At 43.5% G+C, this 19,024-nt stretch overlaps 2 protein-coding genes across 5 annotated transcripts in view; one reads left to right on the top strand and one right to left on the bottom strand.

Annotated features, from left to right (window-relative positions):
* BRAP (BRCA1 associated protein) overlaps positions 1-14,688 on the bottom strand; it is a 41,858-nt gene extending 27,170 nt beyond the window's left edge. The window contains exons 1-4 of one of the 2 annotated variants that reach the window (XM_060193072.1): positions 14,338-14,688; positions 12,557-12,718; positions 9,580-9,778; positions 6,783-6,972 (exon numbers count right to left, since the gene is read on the bottom strand). In XM_060193072.1, coding sequence (XP_060049055.1) covers positions 6,783-6,972; positions 9,580-9,778; positions 12,557-12,718; positions 14,338-14,419 — 633 coding nt within the window. In that variant the 5' untranslated portion in view covers positions 14,420-14,688. The remainder of the gene's footprint in view (positions 1-6,782; positions 6,973-9,579; positions 9,779-12,556; positions 12,719-14,337) is intronic. The other variant, XM_007528978.2, reaches the window with a different exon arrangement.
* The window catches only part of ACAD10 (acyl-CoA dehydrogenase family member 10), a 55,169-nt gene continuing 50,817 nt past the window's right edge, over positions 14,673-19,024 (top strand). Inside the window, exon 1 of one of the 3 annotated variants that reach the window (XM_007529578.3) lies at positions 14,673-14,822. The gene's annotated coding sequence lies outside the window, so the exon portion shown is untranslated. The remainder of the gene's footprint in view (positions 14,823-19,024) is intronic. The other 2 variants (XM_060193069.1, XM_060193067.1) reach the window with 2 other exon arrangements.

The following is a 19,024-nucleotide window of genomic DNA, read 5'->3' as shown; positions in this document are numbered from 1 at the left end:
AAGCAGAACCTGAACTGGAATTGGCGTATTGCACCGAAGTAAAAGACTCTGGGGTGGGTAGATGGGGGGAATACAGGTCCAAGAAGGATTCAGAGGACCTAGTGGGGGTTGTATTGTTATATGGAAAACTGAGAAATGTTATGCATGTACAAACTATTGTATTTACTGTCAAATGCAAAACATTAATTCCCCAATAAAGAAAACAAACAAACAAACAAAAAACAATTCTTTGAAATGCTTGCATATATAGAGCTGAACAGCTAAAGGAAGGCAGATTTTGCTTCTTTCTAATTTTTTTTTTCCTCAGGATCAATACAAGAAAACAAAAATGCACTGTAATAAACATGAAGAGAATGTATTTTTACTTCTCAGAGGATCCTTCAGGTCATTCTAAGCAAACAAATGAAAATGAAACACCACACACTGGTGAGAGAGCATCTATCCTTACTTTGGATCACAAGAACTAAAACTAAACCAAGTCTGAATTTGGGAGACAGCTCAAGTGGCAGAGTGCACTTTACCATGAGCAAGGTCTTGGATTCAAATCCACAGCCACTGCATGGGTGGTCCTCACAAAAGACACTCCATGAGCGGCAGAGCAGTACTCTGGTGTCTTTTTCCTTCTCTCATTCTTTCTAGTTAAAAAAAAAAAAAGAGACTACACTATGAAAACTTTTGAAGTTTCCAAAAGTTCACTTCATATTACACCTTTACAAGCATGACTCCCCCCCTCTTCTTTTCTTTCTTTTTTTTATTTGACAGGAAAGAAATTCAGAGAGTGTGGGATAGACAGGTAGAGAGAGAGAGAGAGGGAGGGAGAGAGAGAGAGAGAGAGACAGACCTGAAGACTTGCTTCACCACTTGTGAAGCATCCCTGCTGCAGGTGGGGAGTGGGGGCTCAAATCCAGGTTTTTGCATGAATCCTTGCACATGTGTCCAGCACATCTCAATGAGAGAAAAGCCCATACACAGGTCTGGCACCTAGCAACCAAGTGCTCTTGAGTCTATCCTTCTCAGAGGGTCTAGGAATAAGTGAACACTTTCAAGTCTCATATCAAGAGGGTGTTTTTAGGTCTTAGAAAAGCATTGGATCAAGCATAAAACAATGATGACAAAGTCATGAGCTCTACCTCCAACGTGAAGAGAAGCATGCAGAAAGCTATTTCACAGTTTTAGAAAACATCTGTTAACCTAAGTGAATTATACTTGGTCAAAAGTCAAAGAACAATGCAGAGCTACAAAGATAATCCAACAACGGTAAGAAATGTCGACAGTACCATCTACGTGCTATGGAGGACGGCACCTGGACCAGTTAAGTTTGTGGGTTTATTAGGTAACTTAGTGTTGTAGGTTTATTAAACTTCAGGATATTCAGAAATCTAATCCATTTGGGCTGGGGATACAGATCAGTAGTAGAATGTATCCTTCCCTGGGTTTCATCCCCATCACCAAAGAAAGACAGTGTATCATGTTTTTCAACAATTCCTCTGATCTGTTCCTATGACTTTTCCTGTGTTACTTGCTTACCATCCTTAATTATTAAGCTACAACTAAAATAATTGCTGTTGGGGTTTTCGAGTAAGACAGTTCATCTGAGAGGATGCTTGCTTTGTCATATGAGACCCAGGTTCAAGCCTGGCACTCAGAGCACTAAGAACAAAGTTTGGTATCATGGTATCTTTCCTTTCCTCCACCTCTCTTTATCTAAAAAAATTGATTCATAGTAGTGAAACCCCAGAGATGACAAAAAAAAAAAAAAATACATACAGACATGTGTGTGTGTGTGTTTGTGTCTGTTATATAACCTCTTATATATAGTAACTATCTTCCCTTTCTAATGCTTCTGTTTCATTTCTATAAGAAGAGGGCCAAATCCTAAGAATTAAAAGTGAGGCCTATGTATAAGACTCTAGGTTCAATCCCTGATTCAGAGGAATACTACATTCTTCTATCTGTGAAACTGTGGGCAAATGACTAACCTTCTACAATCAATTTACTTCACTTATTAAACAAGATAACAAGGCCCGGGAGGTGGTACAGTGGATAGGGCTGGGCTCTCAAACATGGGAGTACCAAGTTTGAACGTGCCAGGGCAGTGCTCTGGTCTCTCTCTTTTTTTTATTTTTATTTTTATTTATTTATTTATTTATTTTGGTCTCTCTCTTTCATAGACAGAGCACATATGTTACCATGAGTGAGAACTCAGGTTCAGACCTCTAGTCCCCACCTGCTGGGGGTGGGGCAAATGGGGACAGTTTAAGTCTCTTTTTGTCCCCTAGGTCTCCTTGCCACCATATATATGACTTTTTTTTTTGTATAGAGGCAGAGAAATTGACAGGGAAAGGACATATAGAGAGGGAGAGAGAAAGAAACATTTGCAAGCACTGATTCATTGTTTATAAAGCTTCCCCTCCTCGCAGGTGAGGACTCTAGGCTTACATCTGGGACTTTGCACCCTGTAACATGTATGCTCTACTGGGTGCACCACCACCTGGTTCCTCCTTTCCACTATTTACTGTGAATATTTAAAAACATATAATGAACCTTTCAATTATGATTACCCAGCTTTAACAACTAGGAACTTTAGGAGTCTGGCATAGCTCAGTGGGTTAAGCACAAGTGGCACAAGTGCAAGGACAGGCGTAAGGATCCTGGTTCGAGCCTCCAGCTCCCCACCTGCAGGGGAGTTGCTTCACAAGCGGTGAAGCAGGTCTGCAGGTATCTATCTTTCTCTTCCCTCTCTGTCTTCCCCTCCTCTCTCCATTTCTCTCTGTCTTATCTAACAACAATGACATCAATAACAACTACAACAATAAAAAACCAACAAGGGCAACAAAAGGGAAAATTAAAAAAAGAAAAAGCAATTAGGAACTTACTTAAGGGCTAGAGAGATAAACATGTTGGAGTACTGGATTTGCATGCCTGAGGCTTCAGAGGACACAAGTTCAGTCCCCAGCAACGCCATAAGCCAGAGCTGAATGGTGCTGTTTGTTGCTGATAAAAATAAGTCAACCTTTTAAAAATTTATTTAGGGAGTCAGGCAGTAGCGTAGTGGGTTAAGTGCACGTGGTGCAAAGCATAAGGATCCCAGTTCAAGACCCTGGCTCCCCACCTTCAGGGAAGTCGCTTCACAAGCAGTGAAGCAGGTCTGCAGGTGTCTATCTTTCTCTTCCCCTCCTCTCTCCATTTCTCTGTCTTATTCAACAACGATGACATCAATAACAACAATAATAACTACAATAAAACAAGGGCAACAAAAGGGAATAAATATTTAAATTTAAAAAAAGAAAAAAATTATTTATTGGGTGGGGGAGATAGTATAATGGATATGCAAACAGACTCCTATGCTTGAGGCTCACAGGTCTGAGGTTCAATCCCCTGCACCACCATAAGCCACAGCTGAGCAGTGCTCTGGTAAAAAATAAAATAAAACAATTAATTAATTATCAATGAGAGGAAACGAAGAACCAGAGATTCATTGTGACACACGAGATGCTGGGGATCAAACATGGGATCTCATGTCACACACACACACAAACCGCACTCTCTGAAACATACTCTAAATATCTCTGTCAATGATGGGGTACTTTGCAAAAGTTAAAGATAGCAACCGGCGGTGGGGCAGTAGTGTAGCAGGTTAAGCGCACATGGCACAAAGCGCAAGGACTGGTTTAAGAATCCCGGTTCAGAGCCCCTGTCTCCCCACCTGCAGGGGGAGTCACTTTACAAGTGGTGAAGCAGGTCTGCAGGTGTCTGTCTCCCTTCCTCTCTCGATTTCTCTCTGTCCTATCCAACAACATCAATGGCAACAATAACAACAATAAGGGCAACAAAATTGGAAAAAATGGTCTTCAGGAGCAGTGGATTGGCACCAAGCCCCAGCAATAACCCTGCAGGGAACAGAAAAAAGATAGCAACCATGTGTCCTCTTGAACTCAGGACTCCACACTGTGATCTTTTTCTATAGCCCATGGAACATGTAGAGATACATTACAAGTATCTCTTCTCTTAAGTTTCCTCCAGTGAATGGCTGCTACCATCATCAACTCTGGATTTCTACAGTGGTGAAGGAGATGGCAAGTGGGACTGCGTGTAAATCTCAGTGACAGTGAGAGCCAATGGCAAGCGGCCCTAGAGGCACATCCATTTCTCTGTCAATCTGTAAGCTGGAACTATTTATCTAGGGCAAATTCAGGAAGGCTGCTTATCAATAATGTAAGAAAGAATTACAATTATTTATTACTATATGTATACTTTTAATTAATTAATTTTTTTATAAACCAGAGCACTGCTCATCTCTGATCAGTAGTGGTGCAGAGGATTGAACTTGGGGCTTTGCAACCTCAAGCATGAAATTCTTTTGCATAGCCATTATACTACCTTCCCCATTCAAGAAGTAAATTGGCAAAACTGCATTTCAAAACCCAATACAATTTCAATGGACAAATATAACAGACTTAAAAAAAAGTGAATGAAACCTACAGATAAAGTAGCTCTTTAGTAACCTGGATAACAACTAAAAGTTGCCTCACTTTTATATTCGCATAGAAACATCGTAACTTGGGAGTTGGGCGGTAGCACAGTGGGTTAAGCGCACGTGGTGCAAAGTGCAAGGACCAGCGTAAGGATCCCGGTTCGCTCACCTGCAGGGGAGTCGCTTCACAGACGCTGAAGCAGGTCTGCAGGTGTCTATCTTTCTCTACCCCTCTGTCTTCCCCTCCTCTCTCCATTTCTCTCTGTCCTATCCAACAACAATGACATCAATAACAACAATAATCACAACAATAAAAACAAGGGCAACAAAAGGGAATTAAATTTTTTTTAATTCTTTAAAAAAAAAGAAAAGAAACATCATACTCAGGATGAATGTGTAAAACAAGAGAGCAGTTTTCTACTGTCTTTCTAGAGAACCGAGGTGCACAGAATTGCTAAGTGCAACACGTGAAATGGAGTGGTTGGCAAAACTTTTCTATAACAAAAGAATCTGTCATCATGCACATCTAAGACTTAAAAATAATCACTGTCCTCTGTGTTCCTGTCTCTATTACAGTGATTTCCAATCAGAACTCTGAAGTATCGCCATTATTTCAAGGAATGTCATAAAATTCCTCATCACCAAAATTCAGATACATAAATAGATCTTTACTTCCTAAATCAAGACATTAGGGAAAAAAAAAAAGAATGAAAAAGCAGGATAATGGCTGAGGAAGTGGCTCACTTGGTAAAGCACTAGACTTCCATGCCTGAGGTCCCGTGTCTGTCTATACATGTGCCAGAGCAGTGCTCTGACTTGACTCTTTCTGTTTCACATGAAACTCTATAAATAAGATTTTGTTGTTATTGTGGACTCGCTGCTAAGAGTCAGTGTCTTCAGCTAGAAAGAGAGACAGAAAAGGAAGGGAAGATACCACAGCACTGAACCTTTGCTCAGTGCAATGGGGGCTGGACTTGAACCTGGGTTGGACACACGGTGATGCAGGTGCACTATCCAGATTAGCTATCACACTGTCCTAAAATAAATTTACTTAATGTTTTTATTGGAGGCCAAGTGGTGGTGCACCAGGTTAAGCACACACAGTACCAAGTGCAAGGACGCATGCAAAGGTCCTGGGTTGAGCCCCGGGCACCCCACCTGCAAGAGGATCACTTCCTAGGTGGTAAAGTAGGTCTGCAGGCGTCTTTCTCTCTCCCTATCTCAGGTCTGCAGGTGTCTGTCTTTCTCTCTCCCTCTATCTTCCCATTTCTTGTAATTTCTCTCTTTTCCATCCAATAAAAATGGAAAAAGAAAAAGTGGCCACTAGGAGCAGTGGATTCGTGGTGCTGGCACCGAGCTATAACCCTGAAGGCAAAAAAAAAAAAAGGTAGAGACAGAGGAATCAAGAGGGAAGAGGGGAGAGGGAGCGGGAGAGAGAAAAAGAGAGGGAGAGGAAGAGAGGGAGGGAAAGAGGGAGGGAAGGGGGAGAGGGAGGGAGAAAGAGAGAGAGAGAGAGAGAGAGACCTGCAGCATTGCTTCACTGCTTGTGAAGCTTTCTCGTTGCAGGTAGGGACGAGTGGCCTGAACCTGGGTCCTGCACATGGTAAGATGTACAACCTGCTGTATGTACCACTAACAGGCCCCTAAAGTAAATCTTTTTTTTTTTTTTTTTTTGCCTCCAGGGTTATTGCTGGGGCCTGGTGCCTGCACTATGAATCCACTGCTCCTGGAGGCTATTTTTTTCCCCTTTTGTTGCCCTGGTTGTTTTTTGTTGTTGTTGTTATTGATGTTGTTGTTGTTGGATAGGACAGAGAGAAACAGAGAGAGGAGGGCTAAAGAAAGATAAGACACCTGTAGATCTGCTTCACTGCTTGTGAAGCAACCCCCCTGCAGGTGTGGAACCGGGGGCTCAAATCTGGATCCTTACGCCTGTCTTTGTGCTTTGTGCCATGTGTGCTTAACCCACTGCGCTATTGCCTGACCCCCCAAAATAAACCTTTTAGTAAAGGGAAAAAAGTAGGTCACTATAGTACAATAATAAATAACAATAGAGTGTCAACTTTACACAATTTGGATAATGGAATACTTACTACTGAATGAATGAACACAACCCCAGATTTCATACCCAATGTGACTTACAAAACTTATAGGTATGATTAGAATTGTGTTAATGACTCAGAAACATTTCTAGAATTACAATTCCCTAGGAAGTACATACATCAAGAATCTTAAGTAAAAAACATTGTAAATCACAAACAGCCAGTATCACAGTTTGTGTGGCAAAGAGATTTTAATATCTTAACTTTACCTGCGCACTAAATTTTATCAGCACCATATACTGATTTGGAGTAGAGTCTCTGATGATTTTCATTTGTTCAATCACTTCATTAAATGGGGCGACAAACTTCATAAGGTCATGGCTGGTCATTGTAGCGGGGACTGTGAGAATACACAGCATGGCACTGCGCCTCACATCTTCTTTTAAGGAGGTCATCTTACTAGTAAAACAATAATTAGACTATCTTGAATAGATGAGGCATGGTTAGTTCAGACAACACTAATTTGACAATTTTTATGCCGCAAGGCAATTGGAAACAATCGTATTGCTTCACAAATCAAATCAAACAGTGTGTTATACTACCCAGAAAGATGTGCTACATGGACAAATGCAGAAGCCTTTAAATAGTCCACAATGGAGTTTAAGGGATGCTTTGAAATGATCTACCTACTATCCTCCACTGAAAAAATTTAATCTTGGGTTTAAAGGTGTGCTGCAGTTGTATATATGTATGTATATATATATATACAGGGTTATCACTGGGGCTCTCTGTTTGCACTATGAACCCACTGCTCCTGGAGGCCATTTCCCCCTCATTTTTGTTGCCCTTGTTCTTGATGGACAGGACAGAGAGAAATCGAGAGGAGGGGAAGACAGAGAGGGAGAGAGAAAGACAGACATCTGCAGACCTGCTTCACCACTTGTGAAGTGACCTCTCCTGCAGGTAGGGAGCCAGGGGCTCGAACCAGGATCCTTATGCTGGTCCTTGCACTTCACACCATGTGTGTTTAACCCAGTGCACTACTGCCCGGTCTCGTAGTAATAAATTTAAACTGGGCAAAGTAAACAACAAAGGCAACAAAAAGGGAAAAAATAGCCTCTAGGAGCAATGAATTTATAGTGCAGGCACCAAGCCCCAGCAATAACCCTGGAGGGCAAAAAAAAAAAAAAAAAAACTAAGCAAAGATGCAGTGTGAATTTTTCATTAGTTTTTCTTTTCCCCCCAACAATCCATCATTACGCACCTTAGAAAAATAACTTTTGACTACAGCCTCATGAATGGTCTAGAAAAGACAATTAACTTCAAATATATGAAAGAAAATCACGAACCATGAGGCTGTGACTCTAAAGATTACAGACCTGTGCTAGATTGGGAAAGCTGGGATAGAGGAGAAAGCGAAATCGCCCATGATGTGATTTGTTTTTTAAATGCTGCAAACTCACTTCAATAGCTGTGATCCAAAATGGTCAACTGAGTACACTGCGTCCCAGTGGGGACCCAGCTAATCAGTGAGGATAAGAAGAATATTTATTGCCCTTTTTTAAAATTGTTGTTTTAGTTATTATTGTTGCTGTTATTGATGTCGTCATCGTTAGATAAGACAGAGAGAAATGGAGAGAGGAGGGGAAGACAGAGAGGGAGAGAAAAAGACAGACACCTGCAGACCTGCTTCACCACCTGTGAAGCAACTCCCTTGCAGGTGGAGAGCTGGGGGCTCAAACCAGGATCCTTACACCAGTCCTTGGGCTTTGCACCTTGTGCGCTTAACCCACTGCGCTACTGGACAACTCCAAAGATGACCAGCTACTGATTATTCAGGCAAGATATTCCTGTTTGTGGATTATCTAGTCAAAGGCTTCCTTTCACTTGGCCTCCAGAAAACAATTTTAAAAAAGTGATGAGATCACAATCTGATAGTATTTTTTAATTCCTACCAGTGTTATTGCTGGGGTCTGGTGCCAGCATCATGAATCCATAGCTCCTGGCGACCTTTTTTTCCCCTTTCTATTTTATTTGCTAGGACAGAGAAAAAAGTGAACAGGGAAGGAGAGAGAGCTAGGAAGAGAGGAAGAAAGACACCTGTAGGTCTGCTTCACTGTTCATGAAGCATCCTCCCTGCAGATGGGGAACAGGTCTTGAACCTGGGTCCTTATGCATAATAATGTGCACACTCGACCAGGTATACCATAGCCTGGCCCCAACAGGATATATTTTAGCAGTTTCGTAGTGAAGATTTAGTGGGGACTTAATCTACAATGATGCTATAAATCATTTATAACCTTTTCTTTTTACTTTCCTTCCTTTCTGCATGTCTGCCTTTTCAGGGAAGTGTTCCTAGCTACTTTCTCAGGTGTATCACCATGTTTCTTTTATGAAGAGACGCTCTAACCCAATTTAAGAGATTAACTGATGTAAAACACCTAAAAATTCTCTCCCATGCAAGTACTAACTAGGCTCAATCCTGCTTAGTTTCCAAGATTGGGAGTGTTCAGGGTAGGATGGCTGGAGACTCCTTCCTTTTTTTTTTTAACCAGAGCACTGCTCAGTTCTGGCTTATAGTAGCATGGGGGATTGAATCTGGGATTTTGGAACCTCAGGCATGAGCTATCTTTGCCTAACCATTATCCTGTCTCCCCCACCCCTAAAATTCTCTAACATACAGTATATGAAAGTACTATCCTCTTGTAGCTTAAAATATATACTTTCCTTGAGGGCAAGAGACTTTTCTCTGACTTAAAAGACCAACTCCGGGAGTTGGGCGGTAGCACAGTGGGTTAAGTGCAGGTGGCGCAAAGCGCAAGGATAGGCTTAAGGATCCCGGTTCGAGCCCCCAGCTCCCCACCTGCAGGAGAGTCGCTTCATAGGCAGTGAAGCAGGTCTGCAGGTGTCTTTCTCTCCTTCTCTCTGTCTTCCCCATCTCTCTCCATTTCTCTCTGTCCTATCCAACAGCAACAACATCAATAATGACTACAACAATAAAACAACAAGGGCAACAAAGGGGAATAAATAAAAGACCAACTCAAAAGGAAAAAGTTTTTTTCTTACTTTGTCTTGTATAGGTGCATAATACCATGAACTATTTCAACTGATGGATTTCCACTGAAGAATGAAATCTGGTCTGGAAGGAGTTTGGATGGAGAATCAGGAGCAGTGTTCAAGCATTCTTTACTTTGATCTTTAGTTTTCTGTGCAATGAGAGATGCCTCTGAAGACTTCCTTTCTTCCACAGTAGTTTTCAACTCATCTTTTAGAAATCGAAAAGTAAGAAATTATAAACTGATAAGACATATGCTGAAGACTTCTAACATTTTCAAATTCTGACGTACGGTGTTTCCAGGGATTGAACTGAAGAGACCTCAGGTACCTGGGAAATAGCATAGTGACTTACACAAAGGATTTTCATGTCTTAGGCACCTGAGGTCTCTTCAGTTCAATCCCTGGAAACACCATAAGGCAGAATTGAGCAGTGCTCTGATAAAATAATAATAATAATAATAATAATTCAAGTAAGAATAAACACTGGGGTCACAAAGCCCCTGGTCACATGTGAGCACGATGCAAAGCGGAAACTTCACAAGCAGAGCAGTAGTATAGTGCTATTTCTCCTTCTCTGTTTCTGTCTACCTGTCTGTCTCTTAACCAATATCTTAAAAAAAGGAATCCACTGGGAGCTGTGGAATTATGCAGATGTAAGGCCCTGGGGTGAAAAAATGGCATCAAGGGAAAACAAAAACACCAAGAACAAAGTTATAATGTACAGCACTAAGAAATATATTCAGGGGGCTGGGCGGTAGGGCAGCGGGTTAAATGCACATGGTACGAAGCAGGGACCAGTGTAAGTATCCTGGTTCGGGCCACTGGCTCCCCACCTGCAGGGGAGTCACTTTACAAGTGGTGAAGCAGGTCTGCAGGTGTCTTTCTCTCCTCTTCTCTGTCTTCCCCATCCTCTCTCGATTTCTTTCTGTTCTGTCGAGCAACAACAGCAGCAATGGCAACAATAAAAAAAAAAAAAAACAACGGCAACAAAAATGGGAAAACTAGCCTCCAGGAGCAGCGGATTCATAGTGTAGGAACCGAGCCCCAGTGACAACCCTGGAGGCAAAAAAAAAAAAAAAAAAAGAAAAGAAAAAGAAAGAAATATATTCAGAATGGGCAGACTGCTCACTCAGTGGGGTGCACCCATTACCAGGCCTAAGGATCCATGTGAACCCTGGGTTGCCACATGTTAATCCCTGTGCGTGGGGGGGGGGGGGGCAGAAGTTTCACAAGCAATGCTGTGGCAGCTCTCCTTCTTTCCAGCTCTCTCATACCTTTTATCTATAGCAGGGTTGGGGAATGTCCAGCCCATGGGCCATAATCTGTGTTGACCCTGCCAAGGCAATTGCAGGCAGGACTCGAAATTCAATACATCTAAGAGTTCTTTTTTTTTTTCCCTCCAGGGTTATTGCTGGGCTTGGTGCCTGCACCATGAATCCACCGCTCCTGGAGGCCATTTTTTCCCCCTTTTGTTGCCCTTGTTGTTGTAGCCTCATTGTGGTTATTATTATTACCACTGATTGTTGATGTTTATTGTTGGATAGGACAGAGAGAAATGGAGAGAGGAGGGGAAGACAGAGAAGAGGAGAGAAAGACAGACACCTGCAGACCTGCTTCACCGCCTGTGAAGCGACTCCCCTGCAGGTGGGGAGCCGCTAAGAGCTTTTTCATAGCAACAGTAAAGGCTATTTTTAAAACATTTTTTATTTATTATGTAATTTCCCCCCTTTTGCTGCCCTTGCTGTTTATCGTCGTCGTTGTTATTGCTGTCGTTGTTGGGTAAGGCTATTTTTTTTTATATAAAAAAGATTTTATTTTATTTTTTCATGAAGAAGATAGGAGGAGAGAGAGAAAGAACCAGACATTAGTCTGGTACATGTGCTGCCAGGGATCGAACCCAGGACCTCATGCTCAAGGCTTTATCCACTGCACTACCTCCTGGACCACTTATGGGCTAATTTTTAAGATGATAATTCTGTATGGTCCATAAATGATGTTATAAATAAATATCCAAATGTCCCTTGGGAGAAAGAAGGTATCCTACCTGTGATCTAAAACAAAGACATATTAAAAAAAAAAAAAAAAAAAAGGCTGCCAGAAGCAGTGTGTGTAGATACGCCCCACTGATAGCCCTGGAGGCAAAAAAAGTAAAAAAAACTAAAAAAAGAACTACACTCACACAACAGCTGAGCTTTGGGAGCATCTCAGTTTTAAATTGCTCTCTGCCCCATAAAAATAACCTAGCTAGCGGAAGTCGGGCAGTAGCGCAGCAGGTTAAGCGCACATGACGCAAAGCGCAAGGACCAGCCTAAGGATTCGGGTTCGAGCCCCCGACTCCCCACCTGCAGGAGAGTCGCTTCACAGGCGGTGAAGCAGGTTTTCAGGTGTCTATCCTTCTCTCCCCCCGTCTTTCCCTCCTCTCTCCATTTCTCTCTGTCCTATCTAACAATGATGACATCAATAAAAACAACAAAAATAACTACAACAACAACAAAAAAAAAAAGGGCAACAAAAAAGGGGAAAATAAAAAAAAAAAAACTAGCTAGCACCCTCAGAAACGCCAGAATGGCTCTTCTATCTGGTGGTACTGTAATCAAAGCAGATGTTTTCTGTCATGCATTCCTACGTGAGATAAACTGTGGGGCTTACTAAGTCCTAAGCACCTCCAGGCTGGAGCTGACTCAGAGTCACTCTCCTGCTTGGAGTGAGCTGGCTAAGCAGAGTGAGACTGAGACACAATATGCTTATCTAGATTCTTTCAAGATCTGCCACTGACTGAGGTGCTACCCAGTTCTCCTCACTGATTAAAGTTGCCAACCCAGCTTGTTAAGATTTAGGAGACACAGCTGAAGAAGTTAAGGGAAGGCAGTTAAAGACAAAAGTATTCTAGAGGTCTAAGTCATGTGGGCTCAATGAGTAGCATGTATAAAACAGGTAAGCAGGGGCTTGTGTTACAAAAGGGAGCCTAGGGCTTTAGAAAGCATACCTGGGCTGGACTTCATAGTCTCAATGATCATATCTGTCATTTCTCGATGGCCAAGATGCTGGTGTATAATTGCTGCTTTCTCCCCTGGTGACTTCCCTTCTAGACAGGCTGTAGCTGAAGCTAGTGTCTTCGTTTTGATCTCCTCATCAGACATTTCCCCAGCTAAAGAACACATGAATGATTAATGTCTGATAATGGAGGAAGCTCCTGTGTACTCTCACCACCAGTAAGCTTCCTGTTTCTCTTCACTGCCTTTCCCTAAGAGGGTAACAGGCCTCTGTAGTGTCCACCTCACTCACCTCTGGAGCTCCTGCAATACCCAGTCAATAAACACACAGGTGATAAATTCAGGCATGCACATTAAAGCAAATCAAGACCAACAACTTTAAAGACAATGTGACAATGATTACAGGCAGATAAACCAATATTTTAGTAATAGTTTCAGAATTTAGTACCTAGCCGTACTTGACAGGAATTGTATGTAGAACTCAGGAATTGTATGTAGAACTCAAAATAAAGCTACAAGTCCATTAATAAACTTCCAAAAACCTTTAGGGGTAGCCTTCTTAAACATGCTACCCCTAACATGGGTTAGCCCCAGGCCATGAAAATCTACAGTCATTGCCTCAAATCATGGAAACACAAAAAATGGAAAAGGAATTTGGAAACTGGACTGAAATACCCTTGGTATACCACTTATTGTTAACTGCTGTATCACCAGCACTTAATTACAGGCACCTAGCATTTATGAGGTCTTCAAAGATTTGCTAAATCAATGAATCAGTAACTGATCGTGTGGAGGTAGCTGTGACTAATGTCAATTTAGTTGATCCTGAGAGCTCAGTAAGCCACTGAGTTGCAGTCTATAATGTGCAGCTCCAAAACTCACACGCTCAGAAAAGTTTCCACTGATAACTGCTACCTGCGCCGGCCTTCTTGCTCAAATCAAGCAGATCCTCAAGTTTCCCAACCGAACATTCATTCGTTCGTGCTTTCTCCTCCCAGCATTGATCAGTAACTTTACATTTTCCTTGTCATTATTTCATTCACCAGTCTCTCCCCCGACCCTCCACTCAACTGCTAGTGCCACGAGAGCAGAGAGTGTTTCTTGGACGAATGTTAATGTTCGGTTAATGTTCGCGCCCGGAGGGATGGAGTCACAGCTGCATTTCCCTCCACTAAAGAAGTCCGCAGCTGGTACAGTTCTCAGGCTCTCAAACCCCATTTTCTTGAGTTACAGACCCAGTTTTAGAACTTAAAATATGTGCAAGTCATTTAATCACTGGCTTCAGTTTCCCAACCCACCCATCAACCTTTTAGAGTTGTTGTGAAGATAATTACAGAAGGTAATGCAGGCACAGCGGCAGGATACTGGGACGCCTAATTTTACTTATACTGCACTTACTAAGACTACAGGGCGCCCACAAGGAGCTTTTTTCACACAGCAACGATTCGATTAGACCAAGGAGAGTCTCTGGGGCTCCAGCCCCTGACACACAGGCCTCCTGACCGGCAACTTTCACAACTCGGCTCTAACCTGCGCTGAGCGTGAGTCGCGCCAGGTATAAACAGCGCGGGTAGGGAGTGTCCGTGGGGAGACAGGAGTGGGAAGGGCAGTGACACCTGGAAAGGCCTCTTCAAGCTCGAAGGAAACGGGGATCCCAGGCACCTTTTCAGATTCCTCCGGGCGCAAAAGCCGTTGCCTCGGCCGTTCCCAGGCCCGATCTTGGGGGGGGGGGGTGCCCCTCCTCCCGGAAAGGCGGCGGGGCCGCGGCACTCACCCGCGGCGCTGAAGCCGAAGCCGGCGGGGACGGGCGAGTGTTCTGCGAGTTCCAGTCGTATGACAACCAGTGACACACTCATAGGGCAGGCGCTGGCCGGCGAGGGCCCCGGCGGGCTCAGATGAGGCGGAGAGGCGAGCCGAGTGGCCAAGCGGCCCGGGGCTGGCAACGCCGCCACAGCCTTCGCCGCCGCCGCCGCCGCCTTCTCCTCGGCGGCAGCAGCAGCAGCAGCAGCAGCAGCAGCAGCAGCAAAAGTAGCTGCTCCTCGCGCGAACCTCAGAGCCACAACAACCTCCACTTCCGCCTCCCGGCCGCCGTCGCTGAGCGGCGGGGTCACGCCTGCGCCGACCAGTGCGCCTCCCGATTGGCTGGGGGCGTGGCCATGTGACTGCCTGGAGGTGCAGAGGTTACCCCGCACTGCTCGGGACTGCATCTTCTGGAGCTCTGGGCATTGCTGGAGCTGAGTTCCCGCTTTAGGCCGATCGGTGCGTTTTGCCTTAGACCCAAGTTAACCTCCCAGAGATTAACGTTCGCCTCAGCTGCCGGCGAGGGGGGTGCCCGACTCTACGAGGTCTGAATTATCCGAGGAATGCTCGCTTCTTAGGGTCGCGTTTGGCGCCTCGCGGGAGCTCCAGGCTGGGGTGATCTGTTTCATCCGCACCTGACACATCTGCCTCGGGGCCTCACTTCAGAGAGCTGAACACGCTTCTTTGCGGGGTACGGTGTGGAGGGAGGAGAGAGGTATGGGACTCGATTGCAATGTTTGTGACACTGTCGAAGTAGGGTGGTGGGCAGGTTCCGTGCACAAAAAGATCTGGGTCTTCCTGCTCCCGCAAATATTTACTGAGCACCAGGTACTGTTGAAGTGTTAGGGACACAATGGCGATTGAGATAAGCACACAACGTTCTTTTGGAGTATCCTTGATCCCCAGTACTGTGTCATTGAGCTAGTTATTGCATAAGGTTGGGAGAATATCCTTAGACAACTGTGAGACACGGCTCGATTTGTTAGTGTGATCTTGAGCTAGTTATTGCATAAGGTTGTGAGAATATCCCCAGACAACTGAACCACGGGCTCTATTTGTTAGACTTTCTGAGATTCAGCATTCTCTCCAGTAAGTCAGACTGCCTTAAGCATTTTGAATGCCACAATCAATACACATGGGATATATAAGACAGGATGCTAGTCTAGGTATGTGCTGTAGTATCTAAGATAAGTCAAAGCACATCCTGGACAAGTGTGGGTATATGGGCTATCTACAATATATACTTGTGTATATAGCTTTTGACTGCACCTTCTGGAATATATATATTTGGCTCCAGGGTTATTGCTGGGGCTGGGTGCCTGCACCACGAATCCACTGCTCCTGGAGGCTTTTTAAAAAATATTTATTTCCTTTTTTGCCCTTGTTTTATTGTTGTAGTTATTATTGTTGTTGTTATTGATGTCGTCATTGTTGGATAGGACAGAGAGAAATGGAGAGAGGAGGGGAAGACGGGGGGGGGGGGGAGAGAGAAAGACAGACACCTGCAGACCTGCTTCACCACCTGTGAAGCGACTCCCCTGCAGGTGGGGAGCCGGGGGCTGGAACCGGGATCTTTACATGGTCCTTGCACTTTGTGCCACCTGTGCTTAAGCCGCAGCTTATATCAGGGTTTCCCTGTTTCTGATCTGTTGTTTTGGGTCCTGATCATTTTCGGGAAGGCTATTTTTTAAATTATCTTTATTAGATAAACAGAAATTGAGAGGGGATGTGGAGATAGAGAGGGAGAGATACAGAGAGACACCTGCAGCCCTGCTTCACCACTTGTGAAACTTCCCTCTGCAGGTGGGGACCAGGGGCTTGAACCCAGGTCCTTTCACATTGTAACATGTGTGCTCAACCAGGTGCACCAGTGACTGGCCTTGGGAAGGGTGGTCCTATAGGAATTTCTTAAAGCAGCCTCACTGACAAATAGAACCTCTCCCCAAGTGGTGACAACCCAGATTGTTCCACACACTGCTAAATGTTACTTTGGAGCCCGTGTTACTCCCTGTTGAGAATCACTAGTAGATGGACAATTCTTATGTCATATGTGCATAATATATGTATAAGACATGTGACCTTATATGAAGTTTGTATAATATGGTAAGATAGTAGACAACATTTAAGGGTATGCCAGCGACTAATTTGAATGCTTTATATACTTTATCCCATCTGAGGGTAACTTTACAACACAGGTGCTATAATTATTCCCATTTACAGAGGAGGAACCTGAGACTTGGAGAGAAAGAGGAGAAGTAACTTGCTCACTATATCACTAGTTCAGGATCTTGCTAATAAATGCAGAAGTTTTCATTTGAATCCAGGCAATCTGATTCAAGAAGCAGCACTCCAGCTCTTTACCAAAAACTAATTATGTGACAGTTCTGTGTGGCATGTTTATGAAAATATAGAGAGTCGGGCTGTAGCGCAGCAGGTTAAGCACAGGTGGTGCAATTGCAAGGTCCGGGGTAAGGATCCTGATTCCAGTCCCCCCCTCCCCCTGCCACTCCCCACCTGCAGGGGAGTCGCTTCACAAGTGGTGAAGTAGGTCTGCAGGTATCTCTCCCCCTCTCTGTCTTCCCCTCTTGATTTCTTGATTTCTCTCTGTCCTATCCAACAACGACATCAATAACAACAATAAAACAACAAAGGCAACAAAAGGGAATGTATGAATAAATAGTTTTTTAAAAAGAGTATATAATGTAGGTAGCAAATCTACCTATCAGTATTATTACTAATCTCATAATTTTGAGAAGCAGAGAGAAGACAGATACTCCTTACTGAAGGAAAGAAAAATGTTTTTGGGGGGTTGAGCGGTGGCGCACTGGGTTAAGCACATTTAGTGCAAAGCGCAAAGTGGTGATACAGGTCTGCAGGTGTCTTTCTTTCTTTCTTTCTTTCTTTCTTTCTTTCTTTCTTTCTTTTCTTTCTTTCTCCCTTTCTTTAGCCTCCAAGGCTATTGCTGGGGCTTGGTGCCTGCACTACAAACCCATTGCTCCTGGAGGCTATTTTTTCCCTTTAGTTGCCCTTGTTATTTATGATTGTTGTTGTTACTGCTGTCATTGTTGGATAGGACAGAGAGAAATCAAGAGAACAGAAAGACAGGGGTAGAGAAATAGACACTGTTTCACAGTTTGTGAAGTGACCCCCCATGCAGGTGGGGAGCGGGGTTGGAACTGGGATCCTTACGCTGGTCCTTGTGCTTTGCGCCATGTGCACTTATCCCGCAGGGCTACCGCCTGCCTCCAGTTATATATCTTTCTCTCCCCTTCTCAATTTTCCCCTCCTCTCTCGATTTCTCTGTCTTATTGAACAACAACAACGACAACGAAATGGAAAAAAAAATCACCTCCAGGAGCAGTGGATTTGTAGTACAGGCAGGCACTGGGCCCCAGTGATAACCCTGGAGACAAAAAAAAAAAAGAAGAAGAAGAAGAAAAGAAAAATATTTTTGTTTTCCCCCTAGAAAACTGGACTTATTGACTGGAGATGAGCAGTTGAGTGTGGGCGCAGTTCTTTGTGGCTGCCAACCGCTAAACCCATTTTCCATTAATTCTTGCCCCTCTTAATTTCTGACTTGCCCCATTTATTTAGCATTCCAGTTAATTTTACACTGAGTACCTATCGTGTAGGTAGGTAATGCTAGGATCTAAGGGATGGATGTATACAAGGATGGGTAAGATTGTCTTTTTAGAGAGTTAAAATAAATAGATAGGGACAGTTACTGAGTGAGGAGACAAGTACTGTAGCAAAAGGTATAAAAACCATGGAAATGAAGGGGAAAAAAATAGTGATACCAGAACTTTTCTGGAAAAAGAAAGAAAAGCCTCTCTAGAGAAGGTAAAGGTGGGACTATGATGTGAAAATAAATGGGAGACTCCCAGGCTGATAAAGCCAGGAAAGGCTCTCCTTGCTTTGGATCAGTGGGCATATGGAAGTATGAGGAATCAGCATCTCCCTGCTACTCCCCCAAAGAGAGTATTAGGAAGTGGCTAGAACCATCATCCCTAGTTGGAAGGGATAAGCAAGCTAGTCATGGGAGCTTTGCCCACTTATCCATTAGTGAGAGTATGTGGAGAACAGTGTCCCCATCAGGATGAAAGTCCTTCAGGCCCCAGACACAGTTCATCTCTGTTAAGCCCTCACACAAAATGTGTTGGCAATTTTAGAAGTCTATAAATAAATTCCTTCTTCCATCATAGACTGGCCTTGACATAGGAATATAAATAAAACTGGATATGCAATTTTAACCTCTAAAATTTTAATTCTTGTATTCACTCCCCAATTCAGCAAGTCTCCTTTTACGTGGGAAGTATATCATATAGGAGATTTACTGCTTAAGAATTACTTCTTTACATTTTTTAATTTTTTAGTCTTAAAAATATTTATTTTAATTTTGATGAGAGGGACCAGAGCACAGTTCATCTTTGACATCTGCATTGCTGACTATTGAACCTGGGACCCCATCATACAGATAAGTCCTGTACTCTAACATCTCAGCCCTTTTTCAACTACTGAAGTAGTTTATTTTCTTTTTTGCAGGAGGCCAGACCTCTGCTCTGATACTTTAGGACTGAACCCAGAGCCCCATGCATAAACGGCATGAATTCTACTACTGAGCACTTCTCTGGCACCTAGATTCTTACCTAGTTTACCAGTCC

This window comes from Erinaceus europaeus, chromosome 6 (assembly GCF_950295315.1).
Source record: "Erinaceus europaeus chromosome 6, mEriEur2.1, whole genome shotgun sequence".
NCBI lineage: Eukaryota > Metazoa > Chordata > Mammalia > Eulipotyphla > Erinaceidae > Erinaceus > Erinaceus europaeus.
Note: the sequence above shows the minus strand (reverse complement) of the source record. Positions and strands in the feature narration are given on the sequence as shown.